A 13,722-nucleotide genomic window follows, 5' to 3' on the forward strand; every position below is an offset into this window, starting at 1 on the left:
AGAATGGTCTGGTAAAAATGTCAATATTGCTGAGGTTGAAAACTTAAGAAGGACAAGAATCTGAGGCAAGAGTACATGTATGAAGCTTCTTTAATGAATGTAAATTTGTAAAATTACACATCAGCATTGATAGGAAGCAATTTTTCTTTAGAGAAGCCATTTGCTGCTAGATGGTTAAGCACAAATTAAACTGTGCTGCATTTTCAAGGTCTTTTGTTGGCAGTGAAATAAATGTAGATCCTTTGGGTTTAGGGTCAGTCTCAAACAGTTTGGAATTGACTACATAATTAGGTAAAAACGAACACTCTGAATTTTATAGCTCTTCATAATAGTGTCACAATTAGTTTTTCAGTCTTTATTTTCCAATAATTTCTTGTTTCACCCACATTCTGATTTTTCTCTCTGCCTTACTTATGCACATTTATTCCTGAGTGTGGCTATAATCCATCTTTTTTATGATCATAACCAGTATGACTTGACTTTCCTTTGAATTCTGATGGCACGATTTTCTGTCCTTCCTCATTGGAACACTGATAGTATTTGTATTGATTATTACCCTGTTTTGTGTATTTACTCTAACCCATGGGTGGGCAAACTTTTTGACTCGAGGGCCACAATGGGTTCTTAAACTGGACCGGAGGGCCGGAACAAAAGCATGGATGGAGTGTTTGTGTGAACTAATATAAATTCAAAGTAAACATCATTACATAAAAGGGTACGGTCTTTTTTTTTTTTTTTTTTAGTTTTATTAATTTTAAACGGGCTGGATCCGGCCGGCGGGCCGTAGTTTGCCCACGGCTGCTCTAACCTCATGACCATTTACATGTTGCATTTATGTTACACTATGTAACTGCATAGTACCTTACATAGCCTTGTTGTTTTTTAGGTTTAAAATAAATATTGGTTTTTAAAACGCAAGGAAGAACTTGTTACAAGCCAGCATTTCCGTTCCTAGTAAAGCCTGATGCAATCGCCAGTCTCGGTGTCCATTTGCTCATTGATGCCGCCGGGATTATGGAGCGCCTGCTCTGTGCGGGCACTATTTTATGTGCTGGGCTGTACCAGTGGACAAAACAGGCAAAAATCTCTTCTTGAAATTTCTTCTCATGCTACCAACTCTGGTTTTCTCTTGCAGAGTCACATCTTCCTCGTCACTCGAAAGGATCTTTGTGATTACATTGGACTCACCAGGACACTCCGGGATAATCTCGTTATTTTAAATTCATCTGATTAGCAAAACTTCGTTACAACTGCAAACTTAATTCCATTTTGCCATGCGACATCGTATTCACAGGTTCTGGGGATTCGGATGTGGATCTCGTGGGGAGGCCTTTATTGTGCCTCCCACAGCCATCGCTTCTGTCCCTTGGTGTCTGAACACTCTTTTCCTCCCACTAGTCTTTTCACTACTGCTTCTGCCCTTGATCCATCCCGCTGTCATCTACAGTCAGACTCTGATTGGCGCAATGTATTACTGTCTAAACAGATCTTTTGTACTTGGCTCCTACAGGCCATTGATTCAGAAGTTAGCTGCTTGTAACTGTGAAATATCTTAATACAATTAAGCAAGGGTCAAAGTTAAGGTCATGCATTAGAATAAAGCTACCCACTTATAAGGAAATTCTAGGGCTACTCTTTTTCAGGGATGGTAACAGGGGAACCTTTCCTCAGAAAGATGGCTGTGGGCAGCCAAGATCTTGATTGCTTGTGCCTGACAAGTTCTGTGGAAGGAAAGCAAATGTCCAAGTATTGAGGGAAGGCGTTACCAAGTTTACATATGTATAAGCTATAATCGCAGAAATTTGACTGTTTTTCTAGGGAACTTAACTTACTCATGAGCTACCATTCTTTCTCCCAGGGGAGGAAAGTATTAATCTTACCATTTCAAGGTTCCTGTTTTTCAGTTCCAAAGGGGCTTTTGTGGTCAATTATAGATTTAGTACAGTTCAAATTCAAACTCTCTTTCAGTATTTTCTCATGTTCTTGACTTTGCTCCTTGGCATCTGGGCGCAAGGGGAAACTCATGTGAAGGAATGTCTAGTGTATTTGATCTTGAATGTGATTGCCTCTAAGAACTTGGTCAATCTCCTCATCCTGCTGAGGGCCCTCTGGTGGTTTCACCATCATCCTCCAGGGGAACCTCTGCTCCCACCCTCCGTCCCTCAGTCTCAGCATTGGGCTCCCCTCCTCCTGCACCGAGGGTTGTCTCCTCGAAGACAAACTGACCCTTCATTCTCAGCGGCCTTTCTTGTTCCTCCCCAGGGGCTTTTCTATTCCCCTACATCCTGCTGAAGCCAACGGGGATTTCAAGCAGAAGGGTATTGCGAACTCACGTTGCCTAACCATTTCACCTTCTGCTAGCCCGGACAGTAGTTTGGTCATACTTGAAGTGAAATGGGAGTAAAACTCACTCCACTCTGATATTCAAGAGCCTGAATCCCAGTGTTCCCATTAATATGATGGCTAATTGAATGCACTTTTTAGGTTTCTTAAAGTGAGTGGTAGAGAGAAGCTGCCTGAAAGTGATTGCTAATCCAGTCTTGTCTGTCATCCAGAACTTGGAAGTGTATCTGGCTTTTAGTGAGCATTAGGGGTATCTGCATTAGTCTACGGCATCATTCGTCGTCTAAAACTAAGGCTTATGATTTCAAAAACAGTTCTCTAGGTATGTTTATGAAGCAGTTATATCAATGAGTGCTGTCACCTTTTAGATATTACATTTGAGATTATTTTAAATGTATGATTCTGAAGATTATCTTGAAACTATGGACTTAATTAGAGCAGAGTGAGTTAGACGTTTCCAATGAAAAAGGTAGGGAAACCATATTCTCTGTTGTCATTACCACAAAATTTGGTCTGTCAATGTAATACTGAAAGTACATTAAAACCAGTTAATTAAAATTGTAAGAAAGAAAGAACATGCAGGCGACAAGTACTGTTTTGTCAAAACTTGTGCCAAAGATTGTAGGGGGAGGACTTGAACAACAGAAAACCTAGAGCACATTTGTGCATCGGTCAGCAGGATAAAACATCCTGTGCGGGAGTGTCTTTATGGGCCATATTCTTTCAGGCAGAAGAAATGGAAGCCAGTGTCACACAGCATGTGAGGAATCAACATGTGATTTGAATGGAGTTTATCTGGTCACAAAACTCCTATTATTTCCACCAAAATGTTTTTCTTTCAGAAAGGCCACTGGATAAAATGCTAAAGCAGGTCATTGTTTTTTAAGGAAACAAAATACTAGAAAGAGGAAAAGATACTTAAGATTTTTTCAAATAGTCGTATGTTAACATGTGAAAGAGTATAGAAATGTGGTTTATTTTAGTGGGAGAAAAATTATAAATTTGTGTACATTAGGAAAATACATAATGTTAAAATCCATGTGAAACTTTCTACTCTGAAAATGTTTATAAAACAAAAACCAGTAGGCTTTTTGAGAGCCTTCTTGATACTTTATGCAACAAAGAATATTGTAGTCTTTAAAACCAGAAGCAAGAGTTAGTTTTTCTTTTGGTGGGACAGTTAAATGGTTCAAATTCATTTTTATTACCAATAAAACATTTCAAATGTTTTATATGTAAAACAAACAGCAGGATATTTACACTGGGGATCGAGATTTAAACTTCCTTAATTTTACATTTATTTAAAGTTTATTTTCGCCTAGCTGATGTTGCTCAGTAGTTGTGTGTCCACCCATGAACCAGGAGGTCAAGGTTCTGATTCCCAGTCAGGGCACATGCTCGGGTTGTGGCCTCAGTCCTCAGTGAGGGGCACGCAGGAGGCAGCCAATCGAAGATTCTCGCTGAGCATTGGTTTCCATCTCTCTCTTTCTCTCCCTTCCTCTCTGAAATCAATAAAATATATATATTTTAAAAATATGGGCAATAAAAACATATTTTAAAAAAAGTTTATTAGCCAGGTAGATCTTGTTTTTTTTTTTTCTAAGCATTAAAAAATTACCCTAGAAACATAATTTGAGAGAATAGATTATATATATTTTAGAAGAGATATATATATATATTATATATATATATATATATATATTTGAACTAAATTCTTCTGATTTATAATCCTCTCATTCTTTAGAGCACCTATAATGTTTCTGGTTTTGTAGGTAGTGTATTAATCAATGTCTTTATTTATAGTACATAATGCGAAGTACAGACTATGCATCCTGAACTAATCTTCACCAACTCTGAATTATATTGTAGTCTCTATACCACAGGAAGGAGATCAGACTTCACACAGAAAGGAGCAAGACATTAATGGTTCAAAGCACAGCTGCCTTTATACCAATTAGCTATATTGGTTTCACTGCAAAGAACTAAATATCCTGGATCAATTAAAGTGATGTTGAGGTTTATCTTTTTGTACCCTGATCAATTAATCTATTCAGGAGGTCATGTTCTTGGATGTCATCTTAGGCTGAAATAAAAGAGGGAGCCTTGAGTTGGATGGATTTTATCATGGATAACCTGGATCTTTAATACAGAGCTCAATAATCTGTCCTGCAGAAGAAAACACAAGCAGTCCATAGTCCAGTAATATGCAGGGATCCTGGATGACACTAAATATGGAGATTGTATATGCTAAGTTACTGTGGTTTGAATAGGTGAAATGACAACCTACAAGGTCAAATTAAGTCTAGTATGGAAAAACCTCATAGTTTGAATAAATCAAATGAATTTAGGAGTAAAAGCTTGATTTAAATCTTTTAAAATGATTAATTTTTATCATTTGAATAAAAATGTTAATTCTGTGTAAATGAACATACATACTCTGTTATAAATAATCTAGAGGCCTGGTGCATGAATTCATGCACTGGTGGGGTCCCTCAGCCTGGCTGGCGATCAGGACTGTCTTGCTTAGTCTCAATCAGGGCCAATGGGGGTTGGCTGTCCAGGGAGGAACCGCCACGGGAGGGCTCCAGGGCTTGTCCCACCCATCTCGCCCAGTCCCAAATGGCTGGACCCTAGCAGCAAGCTAACCTACTCTGATTGGTCGGAAACTTAGCATATTAGGCTTTTATATATCTAGATGTTAGCATATGTGTCTGTGTCCATTTGAAACCAGTGTTCACCAATAGCATCCATGCTCATCTGGGGCCAGGCTGTAGAATTTGTTGGTAGTAACAGAAAGCTAAGGTTGTGCTAGGAAAGCAGGGTTAAACTAGTTCCTGCATGTGCCTGGATTCTCTTCTCATACGATGGCAAAAAAACTGCCAGGTCTTGGCTTTTAAAGATGGTTTAGTCATGCATGTGCAACCCATCTGTTGGATGCATAAGGGATTTCCTTCTCTGCTCAGCCCTCCAGCCACAGATAGGGTTGCTGGTCCTCTCCCCACCCCCTTTCTTTCATTCTTCCTCTCCCGCCAGGAGCATACAGGCTCTGCATACCAAGTGTATCTGATGCAATGCTGGGGAACTCCTTCCATGGACACTGATGTGAGCCAGAAATGCAGTAGCTGAGTTTTCTTTTGCTGCCTTTCAGTATGGTTTGATTCAACTTACTTTCAGTATGGTTTGATTCAACGATTTAAAAACAAAACAGTCAATCTGATAATAAAAATATTTACACAATTCCGTTTTAACTAATCTTGAATGTCGACCTTGATAATCTTCAAACTACTACCCTGTGAAATGAAGCTCCCTGTGTCACCTGGATGAACCTTCCTTAGCAGGGGCTTCATATTCATTCATTAATTCTCTCTTTCTTCTCATAAGGTTTAGCAGCAAACCCGTTAGCCTCGGTGATTGCAGTGAGGGAGAACAGTGGGCAGTCTCTCTCAACATATTAGCACTCCCCCTCCCTCCTACCTTTGTTCACTGCACATATCCTCCAGGTTTGACCTCCCATACTCCAGTTCTCCTGTTTTTAAAATGCTGATGGCAGTTCATACTAGGTTTTGAGGTTGAATGTACAATTTCAAGTCACAAAATTGCATATACAAAGCATTGTTGTTCAAGATGTTTTACAGCCTGTTGACATAACTATTTTGGCGAGCTGGTGTTCTTATAGGAAACTAATATTTATATACATATTTTTGAGACACCTAAAGGAAAGATCAAGGTGAAGGAAGAAAAGGGTGGACTTTTCTAATTGGGCTGACACAGAATCCTAAAATCCTAAAATCAATTGTTTATGATTTTAAATACATTCTAATGTGAACTTATGAGCCAAATAAGCAATTATTGTTCTTAACAATTTTCTTTTGCTTTTCACATAGATTTATGAGAAATACCAAGATTTGTATACTGTGGAACCAAATAATGCACGCCAGCTGGTGGAAATTGCAGCCAGGGATATTGAAAAACTTCTCAGCAACAGATCTAAAGCCCTGGTGGTGAGTTTAAATTGGGTTTTCTCATTTGGTTATTTTCCATTCCTTATTATTTTTCATGTTTTAGTTGGAGGCTTTCTTCACCACGGAAACTGTTCATCTAATGTGTGCATGAAGGTGAGATATCATGGTTCCATTATGAATTCAACATAATCAGCTTACTTCTAATTATTAGTTTGTTAGGTGATTCTAATACATAGGAATAGTGTATTTAATTCGTACATGGATGTATTTATACATATGTAAGTCATGATGTGTAATAATAATGTTTAAATTTATTGTGCAACATAAAACCCACGAATATTGCCAGCACCCTTAACGCTGCCTTCTTAGAACTCTCCTGTCCGCTTATCTCGCCTCCCTGCCAGGGGTGGCCAATATTCTAGATATTTGATTACTTATTTCTTTGTTTTAAAAAATAGTTGTGCTTTACATACATGTTTTGTTAAACAACATATTTGCTAGTTGCTTTCTTTTTAGCTTTATCAAAATCACATTATAATGTATGTAGTTCTCAACGACTTTCTTCCATTATGTTTGTTCTAGAGGTCCAATGCATGGAATTTGTGCATTCCGGGAGCCCTCAGGGGATGTCCGCCTGCAGGTTTAGGCCCACCAAGGGGTCCTTAGCTCTGTCTCAGAAGTGGGAGAGGCTCCCGCCACCACCGCTACACTCACCAGCCGTGAGCCCAGCTTCTGGCTGAGCGGCGCTCCTGTGGGAGCACACTGAACACTACGGGGCAGCTCCTGCATTGAGCGTCTGCCCCCTGGTGGTCAGTGTGCATCATAGTGACCAGTTGTTCCACTGTTTGGTTGATTTGCATATTAGCCTTTTATTATATAGGATGATTTATCTGGAGGTTTGTACTTAGATTTAATTCATTTTAGCCACAGTTAAATATTATTTCATGAGGGTATATCTCAAATTTTCATTTATTCTCTGTTGGTAAATTATTATTTGGTGCTGCTACATTTCTTGAACAAATTTCCTGGTACCACATGCAAGGATACCTGAAGGGTCAATAGTGGAATTATTAGACGGTAGGGTATTCACAAAGTTAGCTTTATAAGAATATGACAATTGCTTTTCAAAATAGTTTTATCAATTTAGATGTACACTAGCAATATATTTTTAGTATCAAGATTATCAACATAAAATACCCTTGGGAATATATAATAGATGTAAATCTATGAAAAACATGTAAATTGAACTGGTTGTTTTCTCAAAAATCTACTAAAAAAATTCCCTATGAGTTTCTAGAATTCAGTTGTTTGTTTTTTAAAGAAAATGAACAACTGAAAGGATTTTTTTTCTTTTTTTAGTGGAATGATTATAATTTCTATGATAAACTTTATTATGTCTGCACATATACTGATTTTATGTATTTGAACATTAAATTTTTAATTCTGGCTTTTATAGTCTGTTGATTAAACATGAAATCATAGCTTATTTCATTGCTTCATGCTGAGCTTACACTGAGTGGCCAGATTATTATGACCACCTGAAGTTTGTAGGCAAATTAGCTATAATTTCGCGCTGAAGTTGCTAGAGGGCCAGACCATTATAAATAGGGCAGTAGGTTATATACATACGTATATATATCCCACATTCAAAGGCTGTTAAATTGCATTGTTTACCCATATCTCCAGAAAAAAAATCACTTTTACTGTCATGGTAAACAACCTGCTTCCCTATTTATAATGGTCTGTCCCTCTAGCAACTTCAGCGTGAAATTATAGCTAATTTGCCTACAAATGTCAGGTGGTCATAATAATCTGGCCACTCAGTGTATGTTTGACTCAAAACCATTTCAACCAGTATCTTTCTTCAATTTCAGTATTTATTTTGACATTTTATTCATGCTTATATTGTGCTATTATCTTTTGATCTGCTCCAACAACCAACTTTAGAAAGAGCTGAAAGAGAAACCAAGGTAAAAATATTGTAGTTGCTTTTGCCATAAAACCAACCTCTTTTATAGCAAAACAGATTTTGCACTTAAGTCGTTTTTGGTTTTGTTTTGAGAGTATATAAAAACAGGTTATGATTCTGATGAGTGATATGCATTGGGCTGACACAGAATCCTATGAAATAGGCACATTAAACATCTGTTCATTCTTGTTTAATAAATGAGGAAACTCATAAAGGTCTAGAATTCTTGTCCAAGACGTATAGATAGCATGAGGTTGTGATGGAATTTAACTTCAGGAAATCTGTCCATGAATCCAGCTTTTTTCCCCTCTAACGCCACACTGGTAATTTCAGCCATTTTGTTTTCAAGATATATTTCCTAAGTGAGTATTTTTCTATTTTCCTTGCTATGCCTATGCCTCACAAACTGTCTCAATATGGTAATTATTCTGCTAACATTGTTGGATTATTCTTAAGCAATCTCAAGTCAAAAAAGAAACAATCGTTTAACATTGTTATTAACATTTATTTCAGCCTGCACTAGGCAGAAAAATCTGCAAGTGTTAATGAACAGTTCATAGGAAAAAGCTTTTCAAAGAAATAATCCAACCTCCTTCAATGGTGCCTCCTGAAAGATGGAGGTGAATTAAATAAGTGGTCTTATTGTTCACCAGCCAGCACAGACAAGGGGATCTGCTGAGTTAATGAAGGTCTCTAGACATTTTGCTCAAAGAAAATAGGATCAAGGTTATAATAAACACATTTTTCTAGTGACACATTTCCAATTATGGCGTATAGTGTCTCCCTCTGGCTGTCCTGGTAACTTTAAATAAAGCTGCTCTAATCTATTATGAAGCTTTAAATACTGTAACATACACCACCTCCCTCTTAATTCAACCTTGATATTTAGTTTATGATTAGATAATGAAAAAGAGAAAATAACAAATGTTTTCAACTGACTGTTAAAATAGTATCCCCCCCACCCCGTAGATCATTGTTGATTAACCAAATTGTTTTGTTTATTTTTAGCTATTAAACCAGTAGTTCTCTATTTTTCATGTTTGTCATTGATATGAAGTTTGCTAAAAATGCAGATTCCCGGCCTTTATCTACAAAGGGTTTAACAATAAATAAATAAATAAATAAATAAATAAATAAATAAATAAATAAATAAATATCAGAAAACCAGGTCTAAAGAAGTGATAAAGAGATTCAGAAAGAAATGTAAAATTTTTAGAGACTCAAAGAATTTAAAATGTATTTGGGTTTTAGGAATCATTGATTTACTTTTATAAAAACAGATTCACTAGAATATATTGGAATGGAATAAAGACCACAGTGTTAAAGAGTTTTGGGGGCCCTAACTGGTTTGGCTCAGTGGATACAGTGTCAGCTTGTGCACTCAAGGGCCCCAGGTTCGATTCCGGTCAAGGGCATGTACCTGGGTTGCGGGCACATCCCCAGTAGGGGGTATGCAGGAGGCAGCTGATTGATGTTTCTCTCTGATCGATGTTTCTAACTCTCTATCCCTCTCCCTTCCTCTCTGTAAAAAATCAATAAAATATATTTAAAAAAGAGTTTTTGGGAAGTTAGAAATTGGCATGCTTAAGAAGTTTGGTAGGACAGTGAAAGAGAAATGTGGAGAACTACTATAGACTTTTTTTTTTTCAGAATGGAGGACATGTAAACATGCTAATGGACAGAAGGGAAGGAATCTATTAAATGTAAAACTAAGAAAAAACACACACTTCAATGTTGAAGGATAATTCCAGAAAACACATACACCGATATTAGAGTAATGAATTTATCTTTGCAAAGGTGGTGGCATCTTTCGCTTGAGACAGAAGGGATAGTAAATACGAATAGAGATAATTAAATTTGCAGATAGACGAAATTAGAAGTCACACTGGATGACCACTTTTCTCTTGGTAAATTGGAAGCCTTATATGCAAAGAATGGGTGTTGTGAGGACCGTATTAAAGATTTTTTGGGGAAGCGAAGCAAGAAAAGGTGAAAGGAGTCTTGTACAGGTAAGTGGAGAAAAGTGTGTGCCAGGAAAATTAGCCCTAAATCTATCTTAAGGGTATAGATTTATCCAGAGTGAATAGAAGAAAAAATTCCTTTGGGAGAAGTATGGAATATTGTGTTATTTCTGTTTTCACAGAGAAAAATGTGCTTACCCTTCTCCTTAATTTTAGTATACATGTTCTTGAGAGGATTGCTAGGATTGCTTATATATTTAATTCCCCTTATCTGAGTGGTAAAGGTACTAGCTAATCTACTATTATTTTGTCAAATTTAGATTACTTTTATTTATTTGGATTAGCTACATGCTCTGGATGCTAACAATAAAGTGCTGAGGTAGAGATGCCTGTCTGATGGCTGAGCAGTGAAAGGTGGCTTCATTGGGCACAAGCTTACACACAAATCAGAACAGAGATGAGCCTTACCTGACGGAGCTGGTCTGGGACTCGATCCAATAGGGCACGCTGCCAGGGGCAAAGCCAGTTCAGCACAAGCTATCAGATGGGAACTGAAGCGTAGGGTGCAAGTGGCAGCCAGAAGTGTGGCATTGTAGCGAGATGTTCTGGAAACCTCCAAACAATGCAGGACGGCACCCCAAGAGAGGAGCAAGTCAGCGATGAACATCCACCAATGCCAGAGTGTACCAACACACAGTCATAGTGAGAAAGGGGTGTCCACTACCAGCTTTCTCACAGTGCCATTGCGGAAATCACCACCTGGGAGCTGGGAAGTGCCATCAAGATGGCATAGGAGGAAAAACTCAGAGAGTGAATTTACCACACTCCTCACACAGAGACCCCTGAAATTTCTCAACCTGGAGCAGTACCGAGCTAGTATTGGAAGTACAAATGAATTTTAAAATTAGATTTTCACTTTAACCTAAATTAGATATTTTAATTCATTATCTGAGATTATTTTTAGGTATAAAAGTTAGTGTTGCTTAGGACAGTTATGGAACCTATAAGGCTTAAAGTTGTGTTCAAATACTATTAATAGACAAGCCAGCTAAAGGGTGATTTGTACAGATGACAGGTTTATTTTCTTCCATGTCACAAGAAATCTGAAGGTAGGGAGCTGGAAAGATTTCCAGAAGTCCCATTCTGTTACTTCTGTGTGCATTTCACTAAGACTTGCCTGCAAGGGGGGAATAAGAAATAGAGTTTTTGCCTTGCTGTACAAAATTGTTGTACCCTTAGTTAAAATTTTGATCCAGCCAGCTGGTGTCTATGTCAAGACCTTTACAAGATTTAATGTGAGTTTTAAGGAAGAAAGTCTAGAGCAAATCCGTTTTAAGAAACATAGGAAAGAAAAACATAGCTTTGTAAAACAAAACAAACACCCAACAAACCTAGAGTTCTGCCCTGGCTGGTTTGGCTCAGTTGGTTGAGCATCCTTCCATGCGCCAAGAGGTCACCAGTTCAATTCCCAGTTAGGACATGTGTCCAGGTTGCAGGCTCGATCCCAGTAGGGGGCATGCAGGAGGCAGCCAATATATGTTTCTCTCCCTCTCCCTTCCTCTCTCTCCAAAATCAATAAAAAAATATTTAAAACAACACACACACACACACACACACACACACACACACACACACACACACAAGTTCCACTCCTTTAATATGATTACATGCATAATCAGATCAGCTTTTTCTATGGAGGATTGGGACAGTATTAATAGTAGAAGACTGAAAAGACTCTTGAATCCATTTTAGATTGAGTTTGGCAGAGTAAATATTATAAACATCAAGGACACTTAAGAATTAGTCACCATTAGTTGAAATATTTGAAATCATGAACTATGATAGGTAGGGTGTGGTAATGGTCAAGAATTATGAGTATAAGAAAGAAGACAATTGTATGTGAGTAAAGTATAGGTTTATAGGGAACAGTGGGGAAACAAGAAATTGTGGTACATGATGGGGATTTAAGAAATTAAGAGTTCTGGGTGATAATAAGGTTGAGGCATGAGTGAGTGAGCAGGTTGTTTGAATGGAAAAGAGTGAAAGCTTTTGAAGTTTTAATGATAAGGAGCAAATTCATAATTAGCATTTATTGAATGTCTGCTGTGACCCAAACACTTTTTGCTAGGCTCTATTCATATATTTCTAACACAATTTCTGCTCTGAAAAATAGGTATAATTGATCACATTTTAAAGATGAGAAAATGAAGGCCTAAGTAATTAAACATTTGTCCAATTTTACACAGCTAGCAAGTACTTCAAACCCAGGTATGTACATATACAAGGTACTTGGTGTTTCCTGTGCGGCCTTTACTAGTTTAAAAACCTCCCACATTAACTCCTTTAATCTTCACAGTACATCTACTGAAACTCAGATAAATTTAAGTTCTTGACCAAGTCTTATATGGAGTGAGAGATTTGGGCTTGAATTCTTGTTTTAAGGCTATCTAGCTTTTAGCTTTATGCACCATATAGCTCACCTCTATGACATCTCAGTAATCTAAGCCAAAATATACTTTGTCATTTGTTCAATCAATCGGATCTCTTTGTACAGGTGACATATAACTGTTATAACTAAGTAAGCCACACTAATTATGCCTTTTATTGGGCCCCATAGTACCATTGGATTGAAGTCCTATAAAAGGGCATCTTCAGCGGCTGTGTTTGCCCTGAGGATCTAACACCTACTTGGAGCATAGTTCAGCACTAAATAAAACACAGTCTATGTAACCTGGTTTCACAATAGAATTCCTCTTGATTTCTGAAATCCAACTTTCACAGGGTACACAGATCTCTCAATAAGATACTTTTTGTTTCTTGGTGGTTTTTTGTTTTTTGCTAATGCTTATAAGGCAACTATTTACATGTACAACCTCCAAACTCAGTATTTTTTTTTACAGTGTGATATCTGGGAGTCTTGATTTAAATTTTAAATAGAATTAGTAGAACATCAGAATCATGTGTAGATGCTTTGAAGAATAGGCCCGATGCCAGCCGAGGAGATGTGCATGTTTTCCACTGGCACTGAGAAGCCAAGCCAGGTCTACAAACACCTGCACTTAACAGTCCTACTCACTGTTTCACTAGACAGTGATTGTAGCACTTTACCCTCTACTATGAAAGCTTCTTACACTTAGTGATGCACCTTTGCATTTGATAAGTATATATATTTTACTGTTTTAGTTAGAATTTTAAAAGTTGGTTGGGGGTGTAGATTGATACAAATATATGATTTTTTTTCCATTCACCATCATAAATGATTGGCTATCAGAATTTTCACTCAAAACATCTGATTTTTTTTTTTTTTTTTTGTGTGTGTGTGTGTGTGTGTGTGTGGCTTAAATGGGAGATGCCTGTATTTCTTGATACCATTTGTTAATGTGTTAAATGGAAATCTCTACACATACCACCACATTTCCTCTCTCAGGTTACACACTTTAGTGGCATATTTATGGATTTTTAAATCTATCATGATAATGACAGGACT

At 37.5% G+C, this 13,722-nt stretch overlaps 1 protein-coding gene across 7 annotated transcripts in view; it reads left to right on the forward strand.

Moving 5' to 3' along the window:
* The window catches only part of CACNA2D1 (calcium voltage-gated channel auxiliary subunit alpha2delta 1), a 391,747-nt gene that overhangs the window by 80,512 nt on the left and 297,513 nt on the right, over positions 1–13,722 (forward strand). For all 7 annotated transcript variants that reach the window (XM_036328345.1, XM_036328344.1, XM_036328339.1 and 4 more), the window contains exon 3: positions 6,228–6,344. In XM_036328345.1, the coding sequence (XP_036184238.1) occupies positions 6,228–6,344 (117 nt within the window). The remainder of the gene's footprint in view (positions 1–6,227; positions 6,345–13,722) is intronic.

Source organism: Myotis myotis, unplaced genomic scaffold (genome assembly GCF_014108235.1).
Source record: "Myotis myotis isolate mMyoMyo1 unplaced genomic scaffold, mMyoMyo1.p scaffold_m19_p_11, whole genome shotgun sequence".
Lineage (NCBI taxonomy): Eukaryota > Metazoa > Chordata > Mammalia > Chiroptera > Vespertilionidae > Myotis > Myotis myotis.